This window comes from Periplaneta americana, chromosome 6 (assembly GCF_040183065.1).
Source record: "Periplaneta americana isolate PAMFEO1 chromosome 6, P.americana_PAMFEO1_priV1, whole genome shotgun sequence".
Lineage (NCBI taxonomy): Eukaryota > Metazoa > Arthropoda > Insecta > Blattodea > Blattidae > Periplaneta > Periplaneta americana.
Window position 1 is genome coordinate 97,410,442 of NC_091122.1, and position 21,308 is coordinate 97,431,749.

Sequence of the window (21,308 nt, forward strand, 5' to 3'; positions counted from 1 at the left end):
TCCTTCTGGAATAATTTTGAGAAAGTGAGTCTTAAAGTTCCTGGCTCAAGCTTAGCATTTCTTATGGAAGGTGAATTCCACAAGAAATGCTGCCCTCTGTGGAGTAACAAATGAGTTATGGACTTGGTTTATTATGGCAATGAATAAATCTAAATTTTCTTCATCCGAAATTATATTAATCCACAAACTGACCACTGGTGGACTTGGTCCACTCTGGTTGTGAGCCCCTCAATGAATTATATTTGGAGACTAAGAAGAAGGCAGAAAATAGAAAAGATTGGAGAATGCTGGGTTTGCAGTGCCTTTGGGCAGAAAACTGAATGAATGAAAATATCAGTAATGTGGGGAGAAACTAGGGAGAAGGTCACAGTTCTCGAATTCACTGATATGTTAGAACACAGGTGATCATTCATAATAGTTTATTACAATCATTTATTAATTATTACTGTATATGGTTTCACATATGTATTCTTGGGACGTATTACTTCCTGAAGCAGTTTTCAATTTATAAAATTCTTTCTTAAATGAAATTATATAAAAATATCATACACAAACAAAACATAAGTGAACAGTGGAACTGTAAGCAATGAAAATACATAAAATATTCAAAATATAATATCAATCTCAATAAAATACACACAATTTACAATTCTGAGAAATGTTACAGAATCTAGAAAAGGCAAAACAAACACCAATTACAGAATGAGTTTGGCTTACTTTCCTGGTTCTATTTTTCTTCAGGTGCTCTGTTTTATTTCATTTTAAGTCCTATATCCTATGATGCCCACTGAGTATATGGGTTGTCATGTTTCATTTACATGATGCACCATTAGTTGAGGGACTAGAGTGTCTGCTTTAAATCCTGGTAACCTCGATTCGAATCCTAGAGAATCCAACTGGACAAAGACAGTGCTTGGTGGTAGGTTTTTGCGAGGTATTCTCTTTTCCCCTACTGGCATTCTACCATTGCCCCACTAACCATCATCATACATGATAATATGTAGTTCGCCTTCCATGGTGCACCAAGGTTAATGTTAAATCAGCTGCAAAAAACAACTGAACTTAGATGTCACTCTTTGTGGGAAACACTTAGGTGAATAAATGACGCATAGTTTAAGTATCTGCCACTGGATAATATACAGAATGATTCACAATTATGTCCCTATTTTTATTTCAATGTTGTTCTGTCAGTAATGATATAACATCAATAATTTTACTGTTATATTATGTTCTGTTCTATGCCATTACATAATTGTTACATAATGTTTATCTGTTGTAGATTTAACCACGAATTAAGTGAAGATGACGCAAAGACTAAACATTTCTGACTGTGCTCGGACTCCAGCTAGAATGGAAGTGTGGCAACCACCTGTAATGGTGCACAGATGATGGAGACAGGAGAAAGGGAGACACGCAACTCTGGATGTGAAAACAATAAAGAGACTGCATGTGAAATTGACGCGTATGGGTTGTTACTCAACAGAAGGGTGCAGGGCCCCCAAAAAGAGTTGTCACTGAAGAGGCTAAAGCTAACACTGCTGCGACATTTGCACAAAGTCCCAAGAAGTCCCTGAGACAATATCAGAGGGAATCCGGTTTGTCATGTGATTGGATCCAACAGATAATGAAGGTGATCGACTGAAGACCTTGGAAACCACACTTTGTCCAAGCATTGTCACTACTACTACTACTACTACTACTACTACTACAATGGCGTAACAGCCCAAGGTCGGGCCCTAGCCTCCTCCAACATCTTCCTTCATTCTTCTCTGTCATGTGCCAGCCTTCTCCAAGCACCAGTTTTCAAGAATACCCTGGCATCTGCCATCACTGCATCTAACCATCTGTCGCGAGGCCTTCCTACCGGTCTTCCACCGTAGATCTTACCCTCCATAATTCTCTTTGGTATTCTCGATTCTTCCATTCTACTAACATGTCCAGCCCATTCCAATCTTCTCAGTTTTATGTATGTCACCAAATCTAACTCTTTATAAGCATTGTCACTGAAGGACTGTAACATTAGGATGGAGTTTGCTGAATCCATGGTAGAATGGATGGAAGAGAAACCAGATTATTTTGAGTAATATTCTGTGGTCAGAAAAAAGCAGTGTTCCATGTGGGTGGGTTCGTAATTCACTGTAACTGCCATTACAGGGTCCCTTGTACAGAGAATCCTGATGTTACAATTGAAAAATTGCAGTCTCGTCCTTCAGTGACTGTGTGATGTGGTATTCGAGATGATATTATTCTTGATCCGTACGTTCTTTGTGAAACAATGAATTTGGTGAGGTAAGTGCATGTGCTAGAAAATTTTGTTCATCCCACTGTCACAACCTGGGATGATGTGAACAATGTGCACTTTATGCAAGATGGCGCACCTTCCAATTTTGCATTGATTTCACGAGAATGCCTTGACTTTTTCAGGCCACATCATTGGACATCGCAGAAATATTGAGTGAAGCCCAGATGACCCCCTTGGATTTCTTTCTCTGGGGATACTTGAAAGAGAAAGTGTATGCCAAAAAACCGTGTGATTTGGACACTTCGGATGCAGTAATTAGGAGCAGTGCACGCACATGCCAAGAGATATGTTGCAACAGTATGTCGGACCATTGGACCTTGGCCGCAACAGTGTGTTACTATTACTAATGCTGGTGCCTAAGTTGAAATATGAAATGGCAAGGTTCATAGTACATTATACAATTGAAAGCAACTGTGCAATTTCATTAATGACAGATGTGTAATGTAAAGAAAATAGGGACATAATTGTGGATCACCCTATATATATAATTTGCTGCGTTTTATCATGTCTCAAATTTATACTGATCTGAATTTTATTGCTTGAAGTCTGATAGGTTTATTGCTGTAGTCAATTACAGGGCATCATCATTGATTTTTTTATTTTAGTAGGTTATTTTATGATGCTTTATCAACATCTCAGGTTATTTAGCATCTGAATGAGGTGAAGGTGATAATGCCAGTGAAATGAGTCCGGGGTCTAGCACCGAAAATTATCCAGCATTTGCTCATATTGGGTTGAGGGAAAACCCCGGAAAAAACCTCAACCAGGTAACTTGCCCCAACTGGGAATCGAACCTGGGCCACCTGGTTTAATGGCCAGATGCGCTAACCGTTACTCCACAGGTGTGGACATCATCAATGATAAACCTTGATAGCTTACGTGATGTTTTATGTCTCAGTTACTAAATATGTTGCAGTCGGCAATGCCTGTACTTCAATTGCGCTTCCTGAAACGAATACCAGTATATAAAATCGCACCTTAAATAGATGCTAAAAATGTCATCCTCCCTCAGCTAAATAGGTACTATTTTGGAAAAACACATTCTGACTGATATGATTAAGTTCAACCACTGTAATGTTTCTGATTTAATTTCTAATGTTTCCTTCAGTTCTTCCAATGTGTGAGGATTTGTTTTGTAAGCTCTGTGATTTTGTTGGTGTACATTCAAGATCTGCAACAATTTCGTCTAGTTTTTCCTCTGTTAAAACTGTACGATTTTGCTAGTGTTTACTGAACCAGTAGATTCAAATTTTTTGCACGATACCAGGAAATGTAGTTCTGTAAGGTGACAATTGATCAGGATTGTCTGAATAAATTCCACACAAGCACAAGCTTATTTAAAATACCATTTACACAGAAACATGTGATGCTCTAGAGTCAACTGAGTAACCATCATCATAAATGAATGTATACTGCCAGGAGCCAATCACGGAACAGATTCAGACATGAATTGTCAAGCAACATGGGAGGAGAACGGAGTTGAACTGTGGAAGAGGCTTAAGCACAGGCCTGCAGAACTCGCAAGGAGGGGAACTATGACGTCAGCCTCACTCCACTTCTATTGGGAATGATCGACTTCCGTCCAGAAAATGAATGTTGATGCAGCCGAGCATAACTAGAACGCCGTGACCACATAGGTAGAAAAGGTGGGTGGGGTAAGAAAGGGGAGGAAAGCAGTCGCTCTCAAGAGCTACAGTTCTGCAGGCCTGCATAAGGAGTATCCGAGACGTAAACGACAGCATGAGCAAACAAGATTGATAAATAAAGCACTGTATGAATACAACATAAAAAAGAGATAGAGGACAGAGTGAGAGGGGGAGGGAGGACAGAGGGAGAGGGGGAAGGGAGAGTGGAGGGAGAAGGGGAGATGGCGGGAGGGAGGTGGAGGGAGAGGGAATGAGAGAGGGAGAGGGAGATTTTTTTTTTCTGACTGCACTACCAGCAAATCCTGCACAGTTTTATGGGGACGAGTGAGGGTGAGCTCCTGGTGCCTGAAAGCTAAGACTTCACGACTAGGGCATGGTAACTCTAACAGAAGAGTCCCTGGTCCTCCGGGTTGGGGTTTGGACATGGAGCTGACAAGTTCACTCTGTAAAGAATTAACCATTGAGAAACCCACAGAGTCTCAGAACGATGATAAGTTCACAAAGCAAATTTCTCTGCAACCCGAAGACCTGGAAGACTGAGAAAGAGATAGGAAGATGGAGTCAAGGAGGATTGTGGCAACTTGCTCCACTGTCGAAATTGGAATAGATGGAGGCAGACACTCAAACCTGAGCTGTAGTACCACTGGATGGAATAGTAAGATGAATATTAGAGGAAGGTATTTTAATGGATTTAGGCAAAGTTGGGAATATTTAGCTTACCTGATGATTGATGTGTAATATATACTCTTTTCTTTTCTTTCTTTCTTTTTCCCTTTCTTCTTGTCTTTGATTTTCATGAATTGCATCATTGTTTCACGCGATTCAGTTGAAATTTCGTACAATGTTAATGATCTACATGAAAATTATCGCAAATAACGTAACTTTTTCACATTATTTTTATGTTGCAAAATCATAATTTCTTGTACTTGTAAAAAATAACAATGAATATTAAAATTATTATTATTTCTTTTTACTAATAGCGAGTACTTCACTGTTCATCAATTACCCATATGAACCTGTTGCCTAGGATGCGCCATAGGAGGCTGATCCACACTACACCCACGATGATGGAGATTTGTTGGAATGCCCCAGGGGAACCAGAGCTTCTGGAGAAAACCCGTGTTACCTGAACCATGGGTTTGCCCAACACAAGTTATAAATCAGGGGTATGCCAGGAATCAAACCCAGATGCACAGAATTGTAAGTCCAGTGCACTAGCCACTAGACCACCATTGTGGCTATATTAAAATGAGATGTGTAATTATTCCTGTTGAATATCCATACCAACAAATCTTATTTCAACTGTCTGCATACTTCACAGATATTGTTTTCCTGCTGGACTGGCACTCTGGCTGGAGACTCAATCTGTCCACTCCATTGCACAATTGCAATTTTCACTGTAACATGCTTTCATGTTAAACTGGGATTAGTGTCTTTATCCAACGATCCATTCGTGAGTTTAATGATAAAGTAGAATAGGAAAAAAAAAAAAAACTCTTCTGGGAATCATTTACAGAATTAGAGGCAAATATTACTAATTACGGATTTAAATTCTGATCGAGGCCAGAAAATTGTCTTTCTCTGTCTCTAATCTTACAAGACAATATTTATATAAAATAACTATCTGTACAGGTTAAAAGCTGCATTACTGGGTGCTTTTGTATTAAAATTTTCAATAACTCATTAATATAGTAAAACCAGTGCCACAAATTGTAGTTAAATATAAAAATTTAAATGTCATTAAATAATGTCATTTCGTCACAAGTTTCCATTAACCACTGCATTAAAAACATAAATTTCTCGTCTCCAACAGATCCGGACAGTTGTATTACTTCTCGTATGCATGAAGAAATACGGTTCAAGATGCCCTGAAAAAAAAAAAAAAGTTTTATTACCTGTGTACCTCAAAATATTACATTAAACTAAAAAATATTTCATTATTTTTTAAAATCCTTTCACCAGATCGTTTCCAAGTGGGCACTTTACCAGAATCGCTGTACATTAAATGGAATGGGATAAGAGCAACACCAAATTTTATCAGTTTCATTTTCAGAAGTGTTTACCAAGAAAATATTCGTGATTCCTGTTTTAGCAATAGTTTTCATGTCTTTTAAATAAATTAATCTTTATTTAAAAATTACATTCCTACTATTTTAACATTAATTATAGCAAAGTTAATAAATGTAGGTAAGTATATATTCAATAAAGTACACTGCAATATGATCTTATTGTCAAAATCTCTTATACCTAGCTAAAAAATTATTCTCCTGTCACCTTTACATCCGTAATCTTATTGTTTTATTTATTTGTTTTTTAACTTCACACAAACATGATTAAAATAATCAGCCAATAAATCTTCAAGCAATGTTGGGGATACACATAAAAATATGGTGCATATTTCCATCAGAATCTATGGTTCACACATAGCAAAAAATCCACTGCGTCTTTAAATGTATCTCCAAAATACTGAAAATAGCATGGCAGTATTAACATTAATTAAAAAATAACTGTATTTAGTCTCAAAATCAAGTTTCAAATATCAGACTTCATTTTAAAACGCAATAATTAGAAACCATCGTCATACATTACAATTATTATCATAACTGTCATTGTTGTCATTCTCCTCCTCCTCCTCCTCCTCCTCCTGAGAGGGTACAGTCCTAAAAAAACTGTTACAGTCTGCAAAAGTTTTCTTGCCAACTCTTCACAGAATGTATTAGTGATCACAAGGTGTATTAATGTTTTTCTCCCACTTGATTTGTATAGGTTATTATAAAGTAACTAACATAGTTTAAATTAATATAACTGCCAAACAAATTCAGCGATCGAGGTGAACTAAGCGGCCATAGAATGTTCTAAGAATGGGATTTAGTTTGTGTACATGGATTATCTGTTGTCCATATTCAACAAATGTGAGTACTGACTCCACCACTAAGAGTAAAGTGGGCCTCATCTGTCCGCAGTATTCAATTTCCATCTGAGCCAATACACGTAATGAAAAGTTGTACCTTTATTTTATAATCAGATTCCTTCAATTCAAACATCATTTTGCAGCTACAAAGATACACTTTCAGAAGTTTGCATAAAATTTTTCAAACAGTGATGTATGGCTTTTACTTTCATAAAGAACCTCTGCAACCTATTACTAATTCTTGGTCTTCCTGATCTCATTTTATCATGGATTGAACAAGTTTTCTTCAAACTCCTTAATTACTTGTGATACACAACAAGAAAGCATAGTACAAGGACTGTCTCCCAGATGGATTTTTGTCTGAAAAATCCGACCACATTCATAACACTGCACCAAAAAAATTCTTGTTTGAAGATTTAAAACCATTTTCTCAAATTTGGAAAATGTGTGTAATAAACAAGCAAAATGGCTAACAAACTTCTGTTTATTTTCAAGGCTTACTTGTTGCTCAATTTCTTTAGAAATTATACTAATTTCAATAATAACCCTATAACTCAAGATTGTCCTAGAGATTTTTGTTCTGGGCATTCAGTTAACATAATGAAATCAGCTAGTTTGATACTTATGTATTGCAGTATTGATTCCACTTCAAGTTCATATGAAATATATTATTATTATTATTTATATTATTATTAATTTTTTGTGACCCATTCTAGTACACCCAGCTGTTCAGCACATTAACTTCATCTCACTAGCTGTAATTCTGAGATGATTTTCGTGATGATGAATAAACCCAGTCATAACATAGTGTAGCATATTACAGAAACCATTCTCTTGATGGACAAAGAATGGCCAAATTGATGTACTTTTAATAGGAAAACCAATACCTATTCTTAACGTGTCAGTACAGAAAGTAAAAAATAAAAGTGCAAAATCTTACATCTTACATTTTAGAACTTTGTGGTAGGCCTATAATGACTATTCCTGGTTATGTGGCAGCAGTTACTTGGAAAAATTGTTTTGTTAGCCTTGTTTGCTAGTTGAAATAAAGAAATGTGTGTATGAAACTTGGATGGATATGACTTGTTGAATAAACATTCAGATTCTGCGGAACATACAAAAATGTGTATATTACAAGTGAGGAAACTTAAAATAAATTGGAATACAATTTCTGATGCCCTTAAACGAAACACATGTCTACATATTGCTCAATATAATGAAAATGTCAGTCTGAACAGAATGGCTTTACATGTAGCAATTGATGCTGTTTCATTTTTATCGAATCAAGAACTAACTTTCCACGTGCATGACGAAAGTCATCTTTCGTAAATCGAGAAAATTTTAAAGAACTGTTATCTCTTTTAATGTCAACAAGCTCTGCAGAAATTCAGAATCAATAACATGAAGTGAATTTTTCTCAATTCAAATTGGCAACACTGCAAATATCATGCAAAAATCTCAGTGCACATTAATTGCGAGACTAATAATTGATATATCTACAGACAGAGAGTTAGTTGAACGATTTTTCAGATCTTTTATGTGAGCTGTGACTGGACCTCGCAAACACTATTTAATTTGATGGACAATGTAATAGAGCCTTTTAATTACAAAACAAAGCTTATAAGACAGTGTTACGATGGTGCCACTGTAATGTCTGTATACTTGAATGGACTTAAAAAATTGTAAAGGAATCAGCACCTCAAGAGTATTTTTATTCATTATTTAGCCCATAGGTTAAATCTTGTACTACAGAAATGTTAAACACGAATATCCCAATGTCGTTTATTTTTTGCAAATATTGGTGAAATTCCTTGTTTTTTCATCATTCGGCTAAGAGAACTTATGTCCTGGATAACACTATTGGAAAAAGCATAACAAATGTAACTGATAAGAGCTGGAGTTCCAATTTGAAAGTGTTTTCATTTTTAACAGAAGAATAGGATGACTTGAAAGCAGCATTTGAAGAAATAGCAAATGAATTTGAATCTATCATATTTCCGTTAGACATTCAAATGGTTTTCTCACTAATATGAACGATTTTGAGTTCGCTTTTTTTTTTTTAGTTTTTTTTTTTTTTTTTTCAGGTTATTGTTTTCAACGAAATATTTCATATCACTGGTCTTCTGTTTATTATTTTACAAAAGAAAACTTGGACGTAATTTGTAGTGAGAAACAAGTAAAGAACACTTCTGAGATAAATAAAACAGAAGAGATAATGCATCTGGAAACATGTCAAGCAGATTAGAGAAGGAATGATTTTTGAGGAAGAAAATACGCTAATTTCTTACAAGAACAGCTCTCTACAAAACTTAAGCAATCATTTTTTTATATATAATTGATTAAATTTTTATGCAAATTGATGCCAGATTTCATGATACTGACCAACTTCATTTTCATTCCCTTGTTGACGTATTTAAATTTATCCAAAAAACAATGGTCTCTCCTAAAAATGCTGTGTTCTCTCTGTGAAATTATTTCCCAAATTTATTTAAGAGAAGTCGTTTGAATACGAAATTGAACTTCTTTACACAGATGATCAGTACCAAAGTAATGTCCTCTAACACAAAGACTGCACGTTGCTAGATAAAACAAATACTTATTGCATGAAACGTACAGTCTCTTTTCTCTAGTTGTGACATTAACATCAACAAGTGATTCTGATGAGTGAAGATCTTCTACATTAATGTATACTCTAGAAATGTCAGATTTCTTTAAAATTGTGGTAAATAATGTTTTTGCCTCATCTGGAAGCTCATTTCTTCTAGTTTTCAAAAATATATAACTTGTACCCATTATCTCAATAATTTCATAATTATTTGGGCATTTATAATATAAGCGCACTATACTTACATCATCTTCAATGTCTGTTTTCTCCTATTTCACATTTTCCGACATTTATTATCCTTCTGACAGACAAACAGGAGATTTCCAATTGAGCAAAAGACTTCACTGAAGTACCGAATTAAAGCTTAAACATGTGGCTATGTTGTAAACTAAAATTATTTTCAATTGATTGCACTTATTTTAACCAAAAAATATACAAATTTATATAAGGTATATTTTTTTCTAAAGTGCTTATAATGGTGCATATCTTTTGAATGGTTCAAGATAAATAAATAATTTTAGTATGTAACATTCTTTATATGTAGAGGATTATTTTGGCGAAAGAAGTTTTACTCTAGGTCAATTTCTAATGGAATTAGGTCAGTCCAAAATTTTATTAACTTTTTTCCCAAAACATTTTCTTTAGGCCCCCAAATTCGATTGAATTATATAAATTGCTTAGTTTACTCCCGAAAATCATGTCACCAAAGTTTTAAAGACATTAAGGAAAAAATGTGGATTTTTTCCCTTACAACTGATGTATACCTTAAATTGCATAAAGACTTATCTCAGCAGCTCCAATGAACAAAAACGACTATCTTCACTAGCGAATATATTCAGACACCAGGACTTGCTACACAAGGTCACTGTGAAGCAGTAATTGCAAAACATCACTGTAAAATTCGTCCAATATATCGTCACTGTGCCTGCAAAACCCGTTATGTGAGATTTTACTAATTTTACAGGAGAAAGAAAAAAACACACAATCAAAACCAATTGAAACCTAGGAACGCGTACTTTCCGACATTTTAATGTTATGGTGATGTTATCAATGACACAAATTGTCGTAGAAATGGTGATATTCTTTATGAATGAACACTTCAAGTTCTGTACAGTCAAATTTCGATTTATCAATTTTAAGGGCCCATTATAGATATTAAGAAGGTTGTCTGCATTAAGTCCCTTTTGGCATTGCTGAAGAGGTTGCCATTTATCGCCATGCTTAATATTGTAGATAACTTCAACTTTAATAAAGGTAGCCCCCTAATATCAAGGACTGCTGGATCTCCAGCTCTTCTGCCAAGCCCAACTGAAGAAAAGATTTTGGACGGAGCTTCAATCTTAAAAAAATACATATAAAAATGAATGATTATGTGTGGAAGGGGATTCTTTTTTAATTCCTGGCATCCATTTTGCTGTCGTGATATGCTCGAATATATATGGGTAGGGAAAACAGACATTCCAAATTGAGTGGATACTGTCTACCTCCATCACAGTATGTACCTTTTCCAAAATGATTTGTTCAATCTCAACATTATGTTTCGTCGAAAAGTCTGATAAGGTAGTAGCCAGTACCTTATTTTTATTTTGATATGGACAGCCATCTGAGATAAGATGAACTTCTTGTAATTCAGATTCTTTTTCATAAAATCAATACATGATGTAACCACGTTAGAAGAAACTTCACCTTCACCTTCTTGCTACACATAAAGATGCACAGTCTTATATTTGAAACACCAATCAATAAATAAATTAATCGATCAATCTTCTTAATGTATCCAGCCATTTGCTGATAACATAAAGTCCACTATAGTCCACTGTAGTCTTTTCAGTTCTTGTTTTTCATGAGAAATGAAGGGTATTTTGGTCGGTGTTCATCGTTGCTTATGAGATTATACAAGCTGGTGCATAGCACGATCCAGAGTGGGTCTCTGAACATATTGAAAATTTCTGCCACTAGGTTCGCCTCGCAGTTCTATTAAATGATGAATGATGAATAGTTCCATTGTGTATCGTGAAAATTCTTTGATTAATTTTGCATTACTGATCGAGTACAAAGATTATAAACATGCCAAGCATATTACAGTCTTATTTGAGATTTATTGATGACTTGTTAATTAACAGTATGCAGATTTTCAGCGTCATTTAATGGAATTTACAATTTGTTTCCCGAAAGCTGAATTTCTTCAATTAAAAATTTTGCTTTCAAACCATATTCTTCACCTCGTTCATTTACTTTAACAAGTTGATTGTTTTCAGTTCCGTGTTTTTCCTTCAGATTTCGTTATCTCTAATTTGATATAATTGCTGAAAGTGATCTACCACTGTCTTCTATTTTCAGACATCATCATCATCATCATCATCATCATCATCATCATCATCATAAACTAGTATAGTTCTTAGTTTATCTTGCCTTAAGACAACAGTAGCATTATTCGAGGAGAAGAGTATGATTAAAATCATTTATAATGGCGAAATATTCCACGACAATGGTTAATTATTACTGCTGAATATTGACACATATTCTTTATGCTTATTTATAGTTTTACCTGTATTTTAAGTCACGAGCCACCATCTAGAGGGTCTAGGTATTACCTAAAATATCATATTTAAGCAAAACAAACTCGCGAAATAACGCGAAATTTGGATCACTGTGCGAAATATGTCAATAACCACGAAATGTACCCCTCTATCGCAAAATCTACAAATTATGCACAAAAACTGTATTCAGTAATTAAAAAAACAAGTTTGTAATTTTTGTTTCAGGTAATTTGTCAATCATTTGATAACACCAACATTTCTGTATTTTCTGTATGGATATCATGTACACTCACTTTTACTATCTCTATGATCATTGATATCGAAAAAAGATAGATTTCTGTAGTCGGTTGCAATATAGATTGAAGAATGTTACAGTATATGTAATATACATGCTTACCATGCTTAGTTTATATTTTGGTGATACTGATATCATGAAATGTGTAAGAAAAAACTAACAAAAAGCTTTATATCAAATATAACATTCATTCACTCATTCATTCGTAGTGTTCTGCCCAAGGGCAGGTCTTTCACTGCAAAACCCAGCTTTCTCCAGTCTTTTCTATTTTTTGCCTTCCTCTTTGCCTCTTCATATGATCCATATGTCGTCTATCATCTGATATCTTCTTCTACCTCGAACTCTTCTCTCGTTCACAATTCCTTCCAGTGCATCCTTCAGAAGGCAGTTTCTTCTCAACCAGTGACCCAGCCAATTCCTTTTCCTCTTTCTGATCAGTTTCAGCATCATTCTTTCTTCACCCATTCTTTCCAATACAGCTTCGTTTCTTATTCTCTCTGTCCATTTCACACACTCCATTCTTCTCCATATTCACATTTCAAATGCTTCTAGTCGTTTCTCTTCATTTCGTCATAGAGTACATGTTTCTGCCCCATATACAATGCTACACTCCACACAAACACTTCACTAGTCTCTTCCTTAGTTCTTTCTCCAGAGATAGACAGAAGATGCTCCTTTTTCTATTAAAAGCTTCATTTGCCATTATATAACATAAGACATTTAACTGACAATTTATTTTCACGAAATCGCCATCAAAGTGGCAACTTATTTCACGAAATACCCTCCAAAATCATACATTTTATTTCAGCAAAAATCAAGCTTTCTATTTCTTGTTAATGTGCGTTTGTTAATACTATTGCAATTATAATGTGTAAATTGCTTAAAAGTATTTTAATTTTTACTCTCAGCCTTTCTTTGTTTATATTAAGTAAAAACTGTCGTTAAAAAAACCGCATTTAAGGGAAAACCTCAGAAATTAGAAATGATTCTTAAACAGAGTAATATAATATTATAACTCCAGTAACTTGTGGAGTATATTAATTTAAGGAATATGCACAAGACAGTAATACCTGAGGCCACGTCACTTGCAGCAGTGCCACACACTGCTGCTCCAAACCATCTGGTGTCAACATGTTACTCTTCAGCAGATGTGCCAATAGTTTTGCAAAGCACGACCATACAACGTCTGCTGTGTGTGCTGACTGTGACATGAGCAGCAAGTTACGGGGGCATAGCAGGCGCATCACACTCTCACACTCTTCACTCAATCGCAACACGTGCATGAAGCCATCCATCAGGGTTGACGTCATCATTGCTGGTTGATGGACAACTACAAAACACGTAACTATTTAGAATAGCCATTCTCGAACTACAGTTAAAGTCTATTTTAGTGAGACCTCAAGATGCGCGAAAAAGCTGTCATTCACTCTATTACAGTACTTGTGATTATATATTCACGTCATGTGATAAAATCTACATAAAAATTCCTTTCGATCTCCCACATTAAAAAAAATTGCACTTCAATTCAGATGTGCCTTAACGCCTAGTCTTATCTGCACAAAATTACGTACACATCATATCTAATAGTCGTAAGAAATCTTAACAACAATGGAATAAATAACAATGATTAACAACTGTTATCAGAGAACACCAGAGACTAAATGAAAGAAGGAAATACTGCTACCATTGTGGTTACTGTAAATCCCAGTAACCTAATTTATTTACAATGAACATAAGAAAATAACGTATTTATGAAGGTGATTTTTAAGCATTGATATGATTTTGTATTCTATATCAATATTCTTAAAATCACAGATTTCTATTACCAATGTCATAATAATATAATATCGGTAAACAAGAAACATCTGCATGGGCAACAATAAAAAGTAATGTTTGACAAGGCTGCTTGCTATCACCCTTATTATTCAACATCTACATCAATGCAATCATTAGACAATGATCCATCATACTACAAGGAAATAACATACAGTATTAGATACTTTGTTACATGCACACGATCAAGTCTTTTTTCAGTAATATGAAGACTAATTACAGTACTCAATACATCATTCAAATCTTACAGCAAAAAATTATAATTTAAAATATCACTAAGGAGAACTAAAATTATGGCTTTTAAGAGTAACATACCAGTGACAAGCAACAGTTGGAAATTTCATACTGCAACAGGTTAAATCTTTTAAAGATTAGGCTACATTCTAACATACCTAGGAGAGTTGTTATATATCAAACTAAATTCAAGACTACTATAATGCATTGAGAATTATTAAACAAGTTTTCCCATAACAAAAGCCCAAAAACACAAGACTCAAGTTATACATAATTTTAACAAGATCAATCTTCATCTATTGCAGTTAAGCTTGGACTATTTGATGTCAAGATGAACGACATTTACCAGCTGTAAAAACGACATTTTTAAGAACATAGCCTTCAGGATTATCAAAAGAATAATGAAATAGTAGATGAATTAAGAATAATACTTACTGTTCAGTACTTACAAAAGTGTAGGGAACACTGGTTTCAACATGTAAAAAGAATGTGATGATCCAGAATACCTAGAGGGATTCTTTGCTACATGCCACAAGAGAAACGAATTTATTGGAAGACTCACAAACAATAGCTGGAGATTGTAATAGGCTCATAGGCCAGTAGGTCTATTACATGAAAGAAAGATGATGAATAAGATCATCATTATGATGAAGATGATAGAAGTTCTACTATGATATTTAATTACATTTATCTACAATGAATAACATATGCCATCTATTACAACAGTTAACTTTTTAATCATCTATGTTTGCTGTGCTGCATGAACAAAAGCTCAAGTTTATAACGCTCTTCTTTCAGCTTATGCCTGACAAATCGCTCGTCCTTAAGGCTGGGAAATGCCATGGTGGAAAGTTAGTAAAGAGTGACTGGCTGTGTATCAGCATTGACTTCCATGATTTCGTCACTGGTGATGAAATTGTTGCTGCTGAACGACACCATCAGAGATCATTGTTAACTACATGGACAGTCAAGAACAACACAATGACGACAAGAAAGAAGGCCATCATCAATGTCAACTAAGCTGGATCAGTTGTGCAGAGTCAGATTTATCATCCTAATGTGTTAGAAGATTTGTTTAATAATTTCCATCACACTACCAAGTACTTTTACAGCATATATGGGGAAAAATAAGATGCAACACTTTAGTAGAATCCAGTAATTGTTTTCATGTAAAATGATCTATCCTGTTTACTCTCAATAATAAAATACAGCAAATGTTACATTTCGAAGGTATGTATTTAAGGAAGTTCCAGTTCCTGCTTATAACATTTTCCTGTTTATGATACAATTTCCATCCGGTCCTTTGAAGAGCATTATATAGAGGTTTTACTACATTTGAAATTTCCACTGACAAGATGGCAAGTTGCCAAAATAAGTCCTGAACTGCCACCCAAAGAAAGGACCTTGGATATCCGAGAAAGATAAATAGTAAAAAAGACATGGAGAATAATGACGACAATGCCAATGCTTCATAATGGTCTTTAAATAATCGTCACCTGAATGCAAGAACTAGGTAACTCGAAATTCGCTTTTTTTAGTTATCTCTGTCATAGCATAGCAAAAATCGCACAGATTGTAATGCAAGAAATAGGTAACTGGTCGAACGATATTAGTGACATCTATTTTCCAATGTAACAAATAGGTAAAAGAAAACGAGACATCAAATGCTATTTTAGATGTTATTAAATGTAATTTCAGTTATACGTTTACTCACTTATAATTTTTTTTTTTCAGACATCCATAAAAACGTATAAACGAAGTTTTACCACATTTGTATCATTCCCACAATAAAAGTGGAGGAAGAAATCAAATAATAGCACTTGTTCAACCACAGCATGTGCCTCTGACATGAAATTTGAGGCCTGCATGGTGAATGGGATGCAGTAAACATTTTGAGATTTACAACCATACATTGACATTTAATTTCTCCACTGCTTCATTGGCTAACAGAAATTCAACATATAACTTCAAGGCTCATAATATTATTACAATATGGCTTAAGAAAAATGTCAAGGAGTGGATAAAATGCAATTACTGGATTTTGCTTCCTTAACATATGTCATAAACTGAACAAGTTAAACCAAAAATTGCAAGGAAAAAATCATGGTAGTCTTATGTAAAATATGATTGGTATGTGTAGACTCAATATATGGCACAATATTACTCACCAAGCGAAAGTGCCAGATCCACCAATAGAGTGGGCAGCATCTTCTCAGCTGATGGAATGAGGTCTGCTCGATTGCTGAGTGTACTGTGCACCATTTTCAGTAGAGCTAACACTTGCTGCTCACTCACGTTGTTTTTATGCCCATCCAGCAGTTGCCAAATTAGTTCCTGTAATAACAATATTACAATTATGTCACGAATAGTGAAACTATATGACATAAATACGTCAAAAAGTGCTGAAAGTGTATGACACAGGAGTTCAGAAAAGCATAATCCACTGTCAGTTTTCCTTTCCTTGAATTTAAATTACATTCAAAATATCCGAGTATTTCAACTTCGAACAAAAAATTATTTTTGTAGAGTCATACTCAGTGATCTAGTTACCAGATTTGTCTTTGGACCCATGCACAACAGGATAAGACATGGCCAACAGCAATAGAATATTAGGTGGAAACAATTCTAAATACTCTTCCAGTTAGATAAGGAAGTAATGCTATTAATGTATTGGTAGCAACACCTCTGGAAGCATACGATACAGAAAATTTGTAAAAAAAATGCACTTAGATGCAGACACCTTATCCTGTATGCAACAGCTCATAGAGGGCCAAGGCCTATCAGACAACTGCTGGCCTAATGTCCACAAGCCTCAGTAGAGGCGAAATAACAACCAACCAAAAAAGGGGTAATGTGTGGTTAAAACAGTAATTCCCCCAGACGTTACAGCTGGCTTGGAGAACTGAATTTATATACTGTAACTCCTCAAATTCATGACGATACTGGGTGGGCACCAGTGTCACACGATAGTTGAAATTTCATGAGAAAATTTCTTTCCCCATGAAGACTAGAACCTGCACTCAACACTAGTCCAAGGTATGATGCCCTAGGCCAGTGGTAGTAAAGCCTCACTGAAATGGATATCAGGTAAGGTGTGTATTGGAAAATGCATCTTGGTGCAAGGGAGAAGGAGAAAACAACCGTAGTGATGCGAGCGATCAGTAACTGTAGACCAGGACACTATTTGCAGCACCATTAAACATTATCATGTCGTAGCTTCTATGATAGTCAATCACGCTATAATTTTTAGGATTCATAGATAAATATCTAAGGAAAGCATAGAAAAAATTTCGAAATAAAAATCTCTTTTGGAAAGCGAGAAAAAAAAAATATTAACTTCGAAGTGACCTGTTCAAAATAGACACTGACACCCTCAAAAGTTGGTAAGTGGCAAAATTTTTTATTTTTCACTTTAAATGGGGCCTCAAAGTGAAAGAAATGTTTAGAAAGAATGAAAATTAATTTTAAAATGGTTGCTATTCAAAATCTTTGCTAGTTTTCATTTTACAGCTAGTTAAACAAAGGAATAGTTTTGTCCGACAGACTTCCGTATGCAGTGTGACTAAACATCTCTCTTGAATAATTTCAAGTGAAAAAAATGTTTTGGGCCAGGTATTGATCCCAGAAGCTTTGGCTGGACGCACCAACACACTACTGACTGAGTTGTACCTATCTTTAAGAGGGGGAAAACACTAACTGTAGTAACTTTCAAGGAATATCACTTTTGTTGATGTCGTACAATGTTGTCCAATATTCTTTTGAGAAGATTAACTCTATATGTAGATGAAATTATTGGGGATCATCAGTGTGGTTTTAGGCGTAATAGATCGACTATTGATTATATATATTTTTTTCTATTTCACAGATATTGGAGAAGAAATGGGAGTATAAGGGTATAGTACATCAGTTATTCACAGATTTCAATAAGGCATATGACTGGGTTAAGAGAGAAGTTTTATATAATATTCTTATTGAATTTGGTATTCCCAAGAAACTAGTTTGATTAATTAAAATGTGTCTCAGTGAAACATACAGCAGAGTCTGTACAGGCCAGTTCTGTCTAACGCTTTTCCAATTCACTATGGGCTAAAGCAAGGAGATGCACCTTTACTTTTTAACTTTTACTCTAGAATATGCCATTAGGAAAGTTAGGGATAACAGAGAGGGTTTGAAATTGAACGGGTTACATCAGCTGCTTTTCTATGTGGATGACGTCAATATGTTAGGAGAAAATCCACAAACTATTAGGGAAACACGGGAATATTACTTGAAGCAAGTAGAGAGATAGATTTGGAAGTAAATCTCGAAAAGACAAAGTATATGACTATGTCTCGTGATCAGAATATTGTATGAAATGTAAATATAAAAATTAGAAATTTATCCTTTGAAGGGTTGGAAAAATTCAAATATCTTGGAGCAACAGTAACAAATATAAATGACACTCAGGAGGGAATTAAACGCAAAATAAATATGGGAAATGCGTGTTATTATTCGGTTGAGAAGCTTTTGTCGTCCAGTCTACTCTCAAAAAACCTGAAAGTTAGAATTTATAAAACAGCTGTATTACCAGTTGTTCTGTATGGTTGTGAAACTTGGACTCTCACTTTGAGAGAGGAACAGAGGTTAAGGGTGTTTAAGAATAAGAGATGAAGTTACAGGAGAAAGTTACACAATATAGAACTGAACACATTGTATTCTTCACATCACATAATTGGGAACATAAAATCCAGACGTTTGAGATGGGCAGGGCATGTAGCACATATGGGCGAATTCAGAAATGCACATAGAGTGTTAGTTGGGAGGCTGGAGGGGAAAAAGACCTTTGGGGAGGCAGAGATGTAGATGGGAGGATAATATAAAAATGGATTTGAGAGAGGTGGGATACAATGATAGAGACTGGATTAATTTTGCTCAGGATAGGGACCAATGGTGGGCTTATGTAAGGGCGGCAATGAACCTCCGGGTTCCTTAAAAACCACACACACACGCACCCGCATGCACGCACGCACGCACACACACACTTTGTGAAAAGTGCAACACCTGGAAAAATGACCCGAACGACTCCAAACTCGGGAGATGTGTACAACAGTGTACCACAATAATTAACTGATTACGTTTCCAGAGAGATGGCGTACACATAGGCCCATCAGTGACGTCTCGTGTCACCAGCAAGGTCAATGTTATGCCTTGCTCAGTAAGTGCAGAGCTTCCAAACGAAGTGGAAACGTGAAAGCTGATGCAGGTATGCCTCATAGACGTGAAAGGGCGCAATATCAGCACGTGAGTTCGAACGGGACAGAATGGTTGGTCTCTAGGAAAAAGGTTTGTCATACCATGACATTTCAGCTCGTACAGGGCATGCTGCTACGACAGTGATGCGTGTATGGAACCAGTGGATAGAAGAGGATCGTACGCAGAGATGAGTGGGTACTGGACCACGTAATGTGACCACAGCACGAGATGATCGCCATCTTGTCCGCATGGCCATGATGGACCGTACAGCTTCATTCACAGTGTTGAGTTGCCGTTGGAGTACTGCAACGGGTGTAGACCTGACTGCGTCAATGGTTCGTCACCGTCTTTTGAGGGCTGGACTAGTGGCTTGCATGCCAGTGTGCCAGCTTCCATTATCCAGAAACCACCAACGGCTCAATCTGCAATGGGCACGTGAATGCCGTCACTGGCATGCTGAGTGGCAAAATGTAGTGTTTTTGGACGAGTCACGCTTCAACTTGTTCTACAATGATGGCTGCATACTTGTTAGATACTACCATGGTGCCATGGTGAACACAATCTGAGAGCCTGCATTGTTGGGCAGCATAGCAGATAAACGCCTAGTGTGATGGTTTGGGGTGCCATTGGATACAATATGCGATATCGCCTCCTACGTATTCAGGTCAATCTGAACAGCAACAGCTACATTAGGGAGGTTTCAGAGCCCAAGGTATGACCCTCCTTCAGGCAACTCCACATGCCAAATTTCAGCAGGACAATGCCCGGCCATGTGTGGCGAGGATTGTACAAGCCTTCTTCGAAGAACGACAGGTATCATTGCTTCCCTGACCTGCCAGACATGTCGCCCATCGAACATGTCTGGGATATGGTTGGCCAGCAACTTGTTCGTCATGGTCCTCCAACACACACTCTTGACACTTTGTGAATTTGCATACAAACTGCGTGGAGGGAGATTCCCCAGAAACATATCTAGGCCCTCTTTGATTCCATGCCACGATGCTTAGAGGCTCTGATTGCAGCACATGGAGGCTTCACACCACACTGAAATCTCACAGTCACAGATTAGGTACAGTTCTGTAATTCTAATCATTTGTGTACTGTCATGTACCTAATCTGTGGTATCAATTTCATTTCAGTCACATGTATCCTTCTTGGTGTTGCAATTTCCAATATATATATATATATATAATGTACACCTTTATTCCCTGCCTTTTAATAATTTATCAAGTATTCTGTATTCCTAAAATAAATTTTGAAAAGTATTCCTATTTTAACTACATAGCATTAACCTAATTTGTCATAAGCTTGCATAGGATTATATTTTAGATATATTAATTTGTCCTACAGAATTTATCTGTAATATTGACACATAATATTTCAGGAGAAAAATTCGCTCTGGCGCTGGGGATTTAACCCGGGTCCTTGGTTCTACGTACCAAGCGCTCTGATCACTGAGCTACACCGAATTCAATCCAGAGCACCAGACCGAACTCTCCTCCTTCGATGTTTCCCTTTGTGGCCTGACTCCAAGTTAGGCATATATATGTTGACGTGTATCCAATGTCAACTGCCATTATACTAGGAGCGCACTCAGCTGAGTGACTTGTTGGCCGGGAATCCGCAGTTATTATGCACTGCTAGCTAAGAGAATATTATAGATATATTAATTTGTCCTACAGAATTTATCTGTAATGTTGACACTTAATA

At 36.0% G+C, this 21,308-nt stretch overlaps 1 protein-coding gene across 3 annotated transcripts in view; it reads right to left on the reverse strand.

The window, feature by feature from the left end:
• Positions 1 to 5,163: 5,163 nt before the first annotated feature.
• Positions 5,164 to 21,308, reverse strand: part of dlt (codanin-1 like protein dlt) — a 55,577-nt gene continuing 39,432 nt past the window's right edge. For 2 of the 3 annotated variants that reach the window (XM_069828513.1, XM_069828514.1), the window contains 3 exons: positions 16,535 to 16,700; positions 13,370 to 13,629; positions 5,533 to 5,816 (listed from right to left, as the gene is read on the reverse strand). In XM_069828513.1, the coding sequence (XP_069684614.1) occupies positions 5,679 to 5,816; positions 13,370 to 13,629; positions 16,535 to 16,700 (564 nt within the window). In that variant the 3' untranslated portion in view covers positions 5,533 to 5,678. Of the gene's footprint in view, positions 5,817 to 13,369; positions 13,630 to 16,534; positions 16,701 to 21,308 lie in introns of all 3 variants that reach the window. The other variant, XM_069828512.1, reaches the window with a different exon arrangement.